The 13,956-nt window shown below is 38.9% G+C and overlaps 1 protein-coding gene across 1 annotated transcript in view; it reads left to right on the top strand.

Annotated features, from left to right (window-relative positions):
* ADGRG2 (adhesion G protein-coupled receptor G2) overlaps nt 1-13,956 on the top strand; it is a 138,270-nt gene that overhangs the window by 103,977 nt on the left and 20,337 nt on the right. The window contains exons 4-11 of the mRNA XM_044441411.1: nt 6,718-6,771; nt 8,311-8,343; nt 9,877-9,951; nt 11,230-11,283; nt 12,302-12,372; nt 12,736-12,800; nt 13,112-13,151; nt 13,248-13,282. Coding sequence (XP_044297346.1) covers nt 6,718-6,771; nt 8,311-8,343; nt 9,877-9,951; nt 11,230-11,283; nt 12,302-12,372; nt 12,736-12,800; nt 13,112-13,151; nt 13,248-13,282 — 427 coding nt within the window. The remainder of the gene's footprint in view (nt 1-6,717; nt 6,772-8,310; nt 8,344-9,876; nt 9,952-11,229; nt 11,284-12,301; nt 12,373-12,735; nt 12,801-13,111; nt 13,152-13,247; nt 13,283-13,956) is intronic.

Here is a 13,956-nt window from a genome sequence, read left to right as displayed (position 1 = left end):
ATGCCTCAGAAAAACTCAGGCAAGAGTCCTCATACATGAGCAGACTATCTGAATTCTTGCAACACACCTAATGGGCAGCATTAACATGATAAGAAGGTACTGTAGTAAGCTGTTCCATTGGGGGTTCCACTATCTCTTCTGGAGAACAACTCCAGCAAAGGGACACCGGGTTGGGTGACCATGAAAATATGACCAGAATAGGATAGGTTCAGTACTCTAGCCAGCACTACAGGTGCTGACCTAGGAACTGTGGCCTCATATTCAGGGTTGCAGATAGTGATTCTTCCACTAAGTTAAGACCGATGATCCCAGTGTTGGCTTAGAGCAACCTACAAGTTTTTATCACCTAGACAGATGTGTCCCTCTTGCAGCTGTAGCAGCTCAAGTGGTGCATCTGTTTTCTCAAGTTTCCTAAAGCCACTCACTTCCCCTGAGTGGAGAGGGTTTCTGGAATGAGGGTGTCCTTCAGGAACACCTCTCTGCCCCCCAGAAGAGCCCAAGGCATGCTCCTTCAATTCAGTCAACAGCCTCTCCCCCGGGGATCAGACGGACAGGATATGGCTCCTAAAAGAACAGCACTTGTGAACTTCTGGGAACCGGTTCCAATTCTTTCTTGATGATGCAGCCACTGTAAACCACATTTATTTATTTATTGGATTTTTGTCCCGCATCATTAGCCATAGGGCTCCCTGAGTGGGTTACATTCCCTGAGGACTATAGAGGGCTGACATTTTAGATGTATTTTATTTTTATTTATTTTATTTAAAACATTTCTATGCCACCCCATTTGCAAAGAGCCTTGGGGTAGCTTACAAAACAAGGAAGGGGCAGAGTAATCCTAAACCAGGATGAACAGAAGTGAAGTGTCTAACCATTTACCACTTCTATATCTTTTCCAGTTTGCACTGGCCGCAGCAGGTGAATAGTGGGACTTAGATTCTTTTCCCTGTTAATGACATTTAAAGAATGACTTCATCTTCATCACAAAAAACCAAACAAACAAACAAACAAACAAACCAGACTGGTGTAAGAAAGGCCTGATTATTTGGTATCCCAGGGTACCAGAAAGTTCCCAATAATGCTTTGCTTTGGGATTTATTGCTAGTGGGCCTACTTGTAGTGGCAAATTTATGCCCATAGAGCTTTCTACAGGTGTAGCTTGGGTCTCTGAAGAGGATGTTGCTGGTGACACTCCTTTCTGGGGATGAAGGGAGGCATCTGAAACATCTTAACCATCTCTAGCCAGGATCAGACTTTGCACCTGTTAAATTTGCTCCTTTGCACCCCTGGTGCCACTCCTTGCTGAACATGTTTAGGATCAGGCTGTATCGCTTTGTCTCTGTGTGTAGAATGATTCCATGCGAAGGTGGAAGCAGAAGAGTTAAACACTTGTCACCATTTCTTAAATTGGACAACTGGATGCACATATTTCAATTTGTGCTGTTAGAATATTTGGACACTCGTGCAGAAATACCAAACTACACCTGCTGCCTTCCCCAGCTTTTCTATACTGTTACTGCCTTTTTCTCATATCATGCTGACAATTGTATCCTAATTTTAATGCTGTCTAATATACTGAACAATCAATGATTCAAATACAGAAAGACAAAACAAGTAGTCCAAAATCAGTACATTCCTTGGAAGCAAAACTGACAAAACTGAGGCTTTGGATTTTGGACACATTATGAGAAAGCAAAACTCCCTGGAGAAGACAGTCATGCTAGGGAAAGTCAAAGGCGGAAGAAGAAAAGGAAGATCAAATATGAGATGGCTTGGCTCCATAAAGGAAGCTTCAGCCTTGAATTTACGAGAGCTGAGCAGGGCTGTCATGGATAGGACATTTTGGACAGCTTTCAGGGTTGCCATAAGTTGGAGATGACTTGATGGCACATAACAACAATGCCAATGACTTAAAGATATTAAGTGAAGGAGGTGTAGTCAGTTATAATGTTATTGCACAGACAGGACAAGTAACTGAGGAAGCATCTTTAGGGCTCTGAAACTCTTTCAGGCCTCGAAAGGAAGGGAGTAGCAGTCCAGACGTGGTGGGCCTTGGGTTGGTAGGAAGTGCCGGAAGTGACAGACAGGGGCTACTTCACTGTTGAATCTGTGCATTGAATCTGTGCCTCTTTATTATTTGATTTTTGAGGTGGGTTTCCGCATTTTGTATTGGTTTGCATTTTCTTTGAATACCATTTCAATTCTGCTTAGCAGATGGAAAACACTAGTAGAAATCTGTGCCATTGTCATCTATAAATAATAAATGTTTCCTATTTAAATTTCTCTATACAAGAAGCAAGCACACAAAACATCAAAAGAGATACACACTATTTGCTGTCCTGCCACCAGCCTAAATTTCTAAATTCAGAAAGTTTTCTATATTTTAGAAGGATGACTAATGATGGGAAAAATGCTGTAACTCTAGAAGCCATACTTGCTGATTCACATACCTACTTCTTTGTTGAACTATCAAAAGAAAGAGCTCAGATAATTTGAGCTTTTTCCTTTTCATTTGTTTATTTGGTTTTGGATAGTGGAATTGATGCCTAAAAACCACTCTGCCAGAAGCATGATGTAATCTGAGGCACCTCACCCCACTTTCTTTGTGGTGTATGAAAATGGATCTTGTTTCAGTTTCAGCTTATCCACGAATACTTAAGACCTTCATGCTAGAAAGGGTATGTGTAGCTCTTGCTTGAGTATTTACTGCACATTTTGCGGACAGATTAGTTTTAACCATTTTCTGGTCAAACCATCACAAAAAATGATCACATTGTAAAAGCCAACTACAGCAGAATCGTATGATTTACCATACATTCAGTCTGTATTAAACATTACCCCTTTTGTGGCAATGATTTATATCTGGAATGCAGATAGAACATGTTTAACATTTTTCTATAAAGAGGCTGATGAGCAACCAGGAATACATTCCTCATCTCGTATTCACTGTGCCTAAGGGCAGAATTTGTAAGGTGTAGATTTGTCCTGGATGAAATACAGAAGTCCTTTGGAACGTGGAAGAGTTGACTGGTAGCCATGGAAAACAGTCTCTGCTCTTGGAACTCTTGGGCATTCTGTGGGATGCCTTTCTAATGTAAAAAATTCAGTTAAAGCAAATCTTGATTTTCAGCATCCAACTGGATACTGTGCTTAAACTGCTTGGTGGCAGGCACAAGATAAATTGGATTTTATCAGCAGATATTCCAGTTTTGCAGTGGGTACTAAATAATACATTTTCCTTCACTTTTAAAACTGCAGATAATTTTTAAACCCACAACTGTACATTACAGTCATTGATTCAATGCTATATTGCAGCAGATTATTTCAAAGACAAAAAGAACCCAGAAACAGACAGACACACTGCTCCAAAAACAAAACAAAAACACCTGAACTTGTGAACTGCATTTGTGCGACACTCATTGTGTAATCTAGTCCAGATGGGTATTTTTGTCTTCTGAGTGGAAGAACACATTTATGTGTGTGAAGCAGCATGATCACCAGTACAAAAGTTGCCACATCACAGCATGATGTGCCAGGTTTATTTGCAGATTTCACTGTGGTGCTGACATTTTTTATTTGTAGTTCTTGTCTGTATGCATATAGGTACAGAAGAGAACAACTATATACTGTCATTTCCTGTCTTCTGGGAATTGAAGCAGAAATTTCAATATGAGCTTTATAGCAACAAACATAAGCCTTAATAGGCATAAGCAGAGCCATAGTTAGCAGAGCACCACATTGTTCCTTGAGAAGAATCAGTTCATGAGCATCACAACAAACGATCCAAGAATCCCTGGGTTCAGCACACAGAATAAGCCCAAAATAAGTTCAGTTTCAATGAAAGGAAGAAGCTTTCCAGGTTACCAGTGCATGCTTACTACTCCTGGATGCTGTGGTTTAAAGAGCACTGCTGGACGTTTGATCCTGGAAGGGAAACCAGGCTTTAGGAGCATCTCATGAGATAACTCTGCCCTGCCTTCTTTAGTTGATGACGCACCAAGGAGGCACCTTGTAACACATTCTCTCACTGCCTTGCTCCCATGGAAGACATCCCTGGTTATGAAGGAGGTACTCCATCAGAGTCAGATGTCCCAGCTGTAGAAGACAGTTCTGCAACTCATGCGTTCCTGGCTCATCAGCCAGTAGAAGGCCTGGTAGATCTGAGTGCTCAGATTCTTACAAATGGGTCTGACTGTTCAGCTTCCCCTTCTGAATCAGTGTCATGGGTTAAGGTTCCCACCCAAACTAGGATGAGGTCACATATATCCAGTAGAATTGCAGGAGACAGCAGCCAGCAATCCACATGTTTACGCAGACTAGACTACAAACAAATACAGCTAATTCCAGATAGAGACATTCAACTCTTAGTAACATCTTGATGACCAGAACTTCCATTATTCTGATAAGCATCTTAAGATTTCATTCCTCTCCAAATATCACAGAATTCTCCTGTTAATTTGCTTTAATTCCACTTGGCAGTTTGAGTTATGTCCTATAATGGGTATGACTTTCAGGTAAAGACTGCAGTGGGTTCATGACATTTTGCTGCCTGCTGCAAAGGTCAAAGTGTTATTCGCCCCTCATTTCAGGTATAGAAAGGAAGTTCTTGGCTGCACATGGGGCAACAGGCTAGTTTAGGTGGCACAGGGCAGGCCATGTCCAACATAGACTTCCCCAACATCTGCTGTCTGAGGTGATTTCCTCACTGTGCTTAATGGTAGGACCAGCCCTTCTTGAAAAATGTTCACAAGGGTGTCTTCACCTCCTACCTTTTCTGATTCCATCTTCATGAAGTTAGTTTTCCTAGCAGAATGAAGAAAACAAGCAAGGAGAAGAAACACTACGGTTGATATTGTTTTCTAAGGATAACTGTTTTTTCATCCACTCAAATGGCACTCTTTTGAATGTAATGTTCTTATTGAAGTTTTATTTTATCATTGCTTTGTTCCCTTGAATGTTAATGACAGGGTATAAACATAAGTGTCAGGGTCCAGGGCCAGGATATGGGCGGCAGGAGATAACACTGGGACCAGGGCAACAGCTTGAGGCAAGACACAAACCAAAGTCCCAAAGCAAGATTTAATGGCGAGTCCCAGTCATAGTCACAGAATAGGCCTGGGACAGGAACCAGAAGTATGTGTCAGGGTAGAATGAGGACATGATCATGAACAAGCCAAGGGTCAAGAACAGGAAGAAAAGCAGAAGTGCCAGTAGCTTGAGGTTGGATAACTGGGCAGGCTATGGCAAGATTTAACAGGAACCAAATGCAGCGATGGTCAGGCAGGGTATAGGAGCTGGACCACATCACAGCCAGGTGATCTGGGTCAGGTAAAGTGCAGGCACTACAGCAATCAGGATGCTGAGACAGGATCTGACAGGGAAGAGCTTGCCCTTATATAGTTCTTCCCCAGGGCTTCCAGCTGGCACTCATCAGGAGGCCGAGAGCTCCAGCTGGCCTGGGACCAATCCTGTGAATATGGTGGTGGTGGTGGTGATTATTCAGGTTCTGGCCACCAAAGCAGCAAAGATCCTGACAGTCAGTAATAAAGATATATTTGCTTAAACAACATTACAGTGCAATTTTACGCATGCTCATACAATAAATCCCACTGCATCCAGTGGGCTTAAGTACCAGGTAAGATTGCATCCTAAAAAGGCCTGTGCAAAAATGAACCAATATGCATTTCAAGCATCACTTTCATTAATTCAGATCAGCTCAAAGTAGTCAACAGTCTTCTTCAGACATAATATTAAAGCACAGTTTGGCATTATGGGACTGATTCTGACTGGCCTTGGGATCATGTGCTACCTTGAGCTATTCCCTGATATGACTAAGATAAGAAGAATTTGTTCCTGTTTTAAACAACTCTGGCTGGTTGTTATGCAGACACTGAAAACAATGATTAGCTTTGACTATGGTTTATATGAACAAGTCAGCATAATAAGCCATGGTTCAAAGTTGGTTCATCCAGACAAACTATAGTCAACAGTAATTACAGTTCATCTTAGTTCAGAACTGGAAAAAGGCACTGAGGTGATAACAGGAATCAAATTTCTAATGTTACCAAAGAAGGCGAGGGTGGGAACACAAGGCTCATTCAATTTTGTTCCTGTGCTCCAAACCCTGGTTTAATTTGTCATCTGAACAAGCCAGTATGTTTTGACCTTTGGCAGGTAAAATTTTGTGGCAATTGAGCTTTTGTCTTTCATATGTGGAAGGCAATTGCTATTTTGCTCTTGGACAGATATAAAAAACAGTTAGAAGGAACAAATGCAGATATGTCAATTTATCTTGCCCAGTTTTTCATGTGAAAGAATAGTTGGTTTGGAGATCGGATTTCTGATTTAAAGTATAGACCTCTACTAGCAACATTTGTGCATTTCCTTATCTTTAAACCAAAGATTCAATTTTATTACCAAGCTTTATTTTTAAATACAAGCACTTAAATATAAAATTTTAAGTAAGTAAGTAATATTTTATTTCACAATTGGTACCCAATTCTTCTGGTGTGAATGAGCTTCCCTGTAAAAAGTATTCTGTTTTTCCAGTAAAGGTTTTGTAATTTTCTTTGCTGTTGCAGTATATTTTAAATAATTGTGTATTGCCCTCTTGTGGTGTATACTGCAAGTTAAATATTGCTGAACAAAAAGAAAAGTTGTTTTTAAAGACCCTTTTCATTCCTGCATAAGAAATGAACTAATTTGTTCACCTTTCAGCCAATGGTGCAAATGCCTCATCAAGATTTGGAAAAGCTCAGACAAGCACATCAGGTATGTATATTGTTCAAAATCTTTACTTGAAGAAAGCTATAATAAAATATAACATTGTGCATAATATCGATCAAAGAAACAACTGACTCTGAAACTCAGAATATTGCAGGCTATATTAGATATTAATCTAATTAATTAAAAATCTGCTTCTGTGGGTGGATGTTTCAAACCTGACTGGTACAGAATATATAAGCAAGAAAATGGAATTATGTCAGTCATTGCATGTAATTTTCATTATTTTCATATTCAAGAATGCAAGAAAAGCAAGCATGCAAGGTCTAGAAAGAAGACAGTAACAACTTCTTCATTTAATTCAATTTCAATACATTACATGAATACTGGTAAAAAGGCTCAGAATAAATTATTTGTATACATATAATGTGTTTGCCTCTGTTTATATAACATTTTTGTTTTATTAATGCAAGTGTCAGTGTTAGCTGACATTCTGGAAAAAGTCATTTGTTCGAGTTATACATTATCTGCACTGTGTCCAGAGTTGTAATTGTGGATGATGAGGGTACCTTTGCAAATTATGAAGAAACAGTGACAGTGAACACACAAGTATTTCACACATACGCTTTGTGTACTTTGGGTGTAAAATGTTGAAAGGAGTTCACACATTCCCCTGGTGAATGGATAGATGCACATTCTCTAGATGTGGTTAGAATGCACGCATCTTCTAAGGAGATGCATATGTTTTCTCTTTGATGTTACTCCCATAAGGGAAGGGAAAAGGTTTATAAGTGGAAGTTCCCTTCAGTTAAGAAGGTCTAAACTTTAGGTATCTGCAAAGTTCTGTATGGCTGGGATGAGAGTAAATATATAAAGCTGCCCACTTTCACGCAAAGGCTCTTTTATGTGGTTCCACCTGCTAAAGCTTGCAGAATCATAGAGTTGCAAGGGGCCATAAAAGCCATGTAATTGAACCCCACATCCATGTAGGATGCACAGTGCAGGATGCAGCTGCCTCACCGTGACAGATGGCCTTTCAGCTCTTTTCAAATACCTCCTGTGAGGAGGAAGCAGTCCAGTCCAATGCTGAGTAGCTCTTGCTGCTAAGAGGTTTCTCCTTTTGCTCGTCCAAATCTACTTACAATTTCTGTCCATTGGTTCTAGACCTGCCTTTTACACGTAAATCTGTAGAGAGAACATGCTTCCTTTTTTGCATGGTAGTTTCCACTTTCTTTGGATTGTTATCATAGAGAGCAAATGTTCCATTTTTATAGCACACAAGTAATATATAAAGTTATTCCAAAATCTAGTAATTCAGCTTTGATGCAATACTTCATGAAGTCACTTGCAAGATCATGATTGAAAGATATAGTATTTTGAAAGCTTTCATTTTGATCTATCCATTTGCATTAAAATTAATTTATTTATTTACAGCAGATTCATCCATTGTCACTTTTGTCACCTACCCTAACAGTGGTACAGGCAAGATTTCATTAATATTTTTGACATAGAGTAGGTTGAGGTTTTTTAAATTACTTTTCTTCCTCAATGTCCCAACTGTATTACTTTTTGGTTTTGTATCCTTAGATTCCTCTTCCCTTGAAACTCTGAGTACTATAGGTAAGAATCATTTGCATAGATTTATTGATGGGGGTAACTTCTTGCAGAAAATTTAATTCTAATGGGAATGGGGCATTCTTTTATTAAAAGCTGAAATGATCTCATTGAATATATGAGTTTTGATATTTGGAATTGCAATCTATTGTAATCAGTTTTTATGAAACTGGTAAAATCGTGAAAAATATGACGGGTATATGGAAAACCTGCATATAGCAGAGGCTAGACTATATGGTATGTCCCATCCCACATCAGATTCCTATCACTGAGAGATGGACTTACCAGAATCTGGGATGAAAGACTTCACTGTTACATGGGGCACCACCTGTGGAATGCCCTGTGCTTAGTTCTTACGCAATGAGTTCTCCTTTAACAAAGAAACCCATAAATGAGCATCTCTGAACATCTTAAAACATTTCCAGGGTGGAATGGGGAAAGTGGCTCCTTCAAGTATTTGAGTCTCAAACCACTTAGAATGTTAAAAGTAGCACCTTGAATTAGAGTCAGAAACTAATTGGAAGCCAATGTAACTCTTTAAGAATGGGCCTCCGAGCTTAAAGTGAGAGCAGTGAATCCAGAAGATCTTCCTCCTTGTCCCCAGGAGTATACATCCATTCTTGCAGACAGAGTTACTTTCCATCCAGAACAGGATATGCACCTAATTTCTGGGCATGAGTCCCATCTGCCGAGTATGTCTACATCTTGTCAGGATTCAGCTTAGTTTTGCTGGATTCAGCTTAGTTTTGCTGCTTATGGCAGCCAGCAAAACTACTTACTCTAAATAAAAGTCCAATATCTGCGCAGCCTCACTGGAATCAGATGATAGTGACATCAGCACATTAACAAGCCTTTATTCCAAATCCTTTGAAGATCTCCCCAGTGAATTAATTTAGATGGTAAAATACAAGGAAGACAGGACAGAATTTACAGAACACGTCCGCTTACATGTCACAGAGTTGAGCAGAAAGCTCACAACTGTACTTTCTGAAAATGGGTATGAAGGATAGGACAAGCATATTATTATACCTCCTACTCCCATCTAATGGATCATTCAAGTACAATATCAGAGTTGATGGTATCAGAATATGCTAAATATGAAGAATGAATGGGGTGGTACCCTCCCTTGTATTTTGAGTGTCACGATAAACAGTCAACTTACTCCACCCAAGAAATACATATATTGACTTCAAATTGCATTTGAAGTGTTTGGATAACCTGTGTACAGGAATGATGGCATCAGTTCTATATTCTGTGCATGCAGCTGTGTCCTGATGTTGACTTTGGAATACAAATATTTGCAAGCATGTAAAATTCCCTGCACACTTGCAGTATGAGAGCTGCAGGATACAACTCACTATTTAGCCTGTTTTACATGTTTTATGTTATTACCCATATCAGTTACATTGTGTAGAAAAAAAGAATAAATAATCTGTATGCTGAGAACAGAGAGCTTCAACTATGCGGTGGTATAGCAATGAAATAAATAAAAACAATTACGAATAATAATAACATCACATATTTCTGTTGGAATGACAGCTACAGAGAGACTAACGAATACACAAGATAGCACAGTATCAACGTCTACTGTATCAACTTTTACAAATGTGATTGGTAAGATATAAAATTAAAGCTTACTATATTATTTTATTTTTATTTAATAGATTTATATACTGCTGAACATATTTAAAAATATCTTTCAGCAGTTTGCACGACATGGCTGTAACTTATATGGTTGCTCATTCTGCTTATACAGTTCTTGATTGAGCTGGGCTCATTCTTAAATCATATGAAGCCTAAAAAACACTTCCATTTGCATCAGTTGCTTTGGTTACACATAACCTAATGCATTTGGCTTTGACATCTTTTTCTGCAGTGGTCAGTGGCAAAGATACCTCATTTTTGCCACTGCTTGGTCTCCGTGTAAGTACCCGGGCTACTAATACCCTTTAGAAATTGTAACCTCACTTGCAACTGGGGAACACTAATATTGCATTGCATGCTTTTGCTTCTCCAAAGGTCCCTCATAGCAACTGTACCCAAAATTACAAGGTATTTACCATTATAGGAGGAAACCATAGGATTACTCTGGGCTTGGTCTGAAGATTCTTTCCCACAGCATCCATAGCTTCCTGACAAGAGTTCTACGGTTCTTGTTAGGATATTAGTAGTAGAGGCAGTGGTTCCATGGTAATGGAAATGAATTGTTGTTCATTCCCATTTCTTTCCATTTATTATAGATTATGCAATTCTGAAAGTTTGTGGGCCAAACATTTAAACAGATTTTTTTTTTAAAAAAAATTCTTCATCTGGACACATTTATTTTGAAAGAAAAGCTTTGCTGACAGCATGTTCTGGGACAAATTATAGCTGGGATGGAATTTTTTGATGGAAAACTAGCATGGGGTCCCAGTCACGATTGGCAGTCTAATTTGTTTTGGAGAACTATGCATCCAATCTCCCTACAAAAAAAAAAGTGACCACATTGTGAGCACTTTTAAAAGGATATGTTTAACATAACATGCAATTTAGCTATTGTTTTTCTGACTTCAATAGCATTAACAAATACTAATTTCTCCATTCTATTTCCTTTTGCTAGCACTTCTTTTTGTATAGATAGCTGCATCCCTTTGTATAGATCTCTTTAAAGTTTTCCTGGAATTCATATATTCATTTCACCAGTCCATGAAAATATAGATTGATAGACCTTGTTCAAGTTTTGAAAGGCAAACATGCATCAGTCAAATTTCAGTTGATATGATCTGCATTAAAGATAGGAAAACTCAAGAGAAGTTATAATTCGGCGAATGGGGCTGCATAGAAGTTCCCTAAATAAATAAATAATGTTAAACTTCCTTTGCAATGTTTCATGTACATTTTTTTCTCTTTCAGGAACAAATGTTTTAGATAATGTATGTAACTTATCAGTGCTCTGTAGAGACTCAGGTTAGTTACTTTTAAATATATATATTTAATGATTTATGATGAACTTATTTTGCTTTTAAAATCTATTTCCAGTAACTTAGACCTAAGTATATACCAGGACCACCATATCTGCTGGCTCAGTTACTGCATTTTCACTTAACTGCGGTTCACCTTGGTTTAAAAAAGAAATTGTTCATTGCCAGAAAGTGGCCAAGAGAAGTGCTTCCTTGATTTAATAAGGAAAGGGAAAAACGATTTTCGTATGCTTAGGTTGCTAGGATGCATGGTAATAACGAACCTTCTGTCATGAAATTGTGAAAAAAGAAATGTATATGTACAGTAGATAGTACATATAGTGATACATATAGTGTTTTCTATCATATATGGTTTCAGGCACCCACTGGGGTCTTGGAGCCTCTCCTTGCAGATATGGGGTCCTGCTGTAATTCCAAAGTTGAAGTGGAGGCTTTTGATACCTTTCTCTCATACCACAAGTATGGTCCTTGGACATGGTTGATGTAAGGGTCAGCTCCAGCCCTGTGCCTTGTACTCCAAGCAATACAGTTCCGGCTCTAAATCATGTACATTACTGTTCTTTAACAACGGCTAAGGCATGCATCTGCCTGCCTGTTTCCAAGGCCTGCACAGAGAGAGCAGAGAAAGGCCCCTACCCAGCCTCCAGAAATGAAAGAGAAACTGCAAGATTCTTAAGGATGTAAACACATCATACTGAGGAAAGGGAAAGGAGGTCATGGTAGTCCAAACGTCATGCAGGCTTCTTCTCATAAAAATAAACTATGGTTCCTCTTACATTTAGCTCAGACCAATGGTGATACGGAATACATCAGAAATATAAACTTTGAACTTCATTTCTGTGCAAAAACAACCCTCCCCCCCAAAAATGGTCAAATGAACATTATACAAAGAAGTTACAGAGTAAAACCAGAGGAAGTATGTGCTTCTCTGTTGTCAAGATTTTTCAAAACAGAGCCATACCTAATGATGACTTTTTACTTATTTGAGTTTATTTGCTTTTCAGTTTTCTACATGGGCACTGTGAAATTTATGTCTGGTGAAAATGGCTCAGATACTTCATATAACCTGACATTAGTAAGACTCTTTATTCTGATAAACTGTTGTTCTGGGGTCACCCTTAAGCTGCATTCTTTATATTGTCAGAGCCATGGTGTTGGAGGAAAGGAAAGGGGGATACTTATAATAGGAAAGAGCCATTGGGAGCAAGTTTACATGGATGAAATTGACCTTAGCTGCAGTCTTGTCAGTGGTCCAAGGCAGGACAGACTGACTAGTCTTAGTTACTCCAGTCTAAGGTAGAGAATGTCACCTTATGTACAATATTCAGTGATAGTAATTCATATTCCATGACGATGAGAGAGCTCAGATATGTTGCTATAATGTCCACTAGAAAGATGGTAAAATATGAAACTGATTCATAGTTCTTCATTTTTCTAGCAATATTCTAACAACACTGATCAATACCAATTAAAAGTTGCTTCAGCTGCACTGCCAGAACTAAAGTAGGTATATCTAATTTTTAAAAATATAATTCAGCATTTTTAAAAAGTATAATATGCATGCGCATTTCATATTGGCTTGGATCCAGGGTTCTACAAGTGGAACTTCACACAATGTGGCTTCCTTGCTACATCTCCCTGTACTTCCTAAAAAACTCTCCAGAATGGTTAGGGAACTTCTGGTATGACATGGTATGGCCTGGAGTACCATAGTGTTGGGAGAATGGGTCAAAATTAGATTGGCACAAGGACTGTTTACTAATGAAGATCACACATGAAATTTCTGATCAAGCTGTTGAAAACTTGTATTTTAGAATTTCAGATTTCAACAAAACCCTTCAACACTTAAGTGAGGTAAGTCCACATGAGCTTCTTTTTAGTCTGTACTTTGGATTACTGAATGCATATTTTGATGGCCAAACGATTTATTTTAATTTTCTTCTCTTACAGTTCTCTCTCATGCAATGTGGCACAGTAAACCAAAGGTTTGTTCTCTTACATCATTGTTATTAATTGATTTGTAATTTTCTCCTCTCACAACCCCATGGCACTCAAGTTTACTTAGAATCATAAATAAAAGGATGCAGCCCTTTGGTCTCCTGACATTGCCTGAGAGCCACAGATCTGTGGTTTTGTGGCCTTTGACCTGAAGCTGAATGCTGAGCCTCCACCTTGCCCTGCTACAGCATGGAAAGAACTTCACCAGCTGGCTCTCTGAAGTTGAAAATTGGCCAGGGAGAAAAGGAAGGGAGGGGGGAGTACTAGAGGGAGGGCAGGGCAGGGAAGGGAAGCAGGCTGGAGCCAAACAGTGCCCCGGCCTCTTTCCTTCTCCTTTCATGATGCTGAAAAAGGCCATCTCGATGAAGCGCAAGGCGTAAGGCAACGAATGGCAGAAGTTGCCCTTGCTGTGCTTTGCCTCTCGCTTAGTTTGGAGGCTACGTGCAGGACGCACAGGGGGCATTTGATTGCACCTTAAAACTGTAATAAAACCATGCATTAAAATACAGTAATTTTTATATTCATTCAGATTCTGTATTAAAAAGCACTTCAGTGTAAAGGCCTTCTTTAAATCAAAGAACTGTGGTGGCAACGCTTTTAATGGCATAGAAATGTAATAATAATAATAATAATAATAATAATAATAATAATAATAATAATA

The sequence above is a fragment of the Varanus komodoensis genome, unplaced genomic scaffold, assembly GCF_004798865.1.
Source record: "Varanus komodoensis strain SLA01 unplaced genomic scaffold, ASM479886v1 scaffold4, whole genome shotgun sequence".
In the NCBI taxonomy this organism is placed as follows: Eukaryota; Metazoa; Chordata; class Lepidosauria; order Squamata; family Varanidae; genus Varanus; species Varanus komodoensis.
This window is presented reverse-complemented; position numbering and strand designations above follow the sequence as displayed.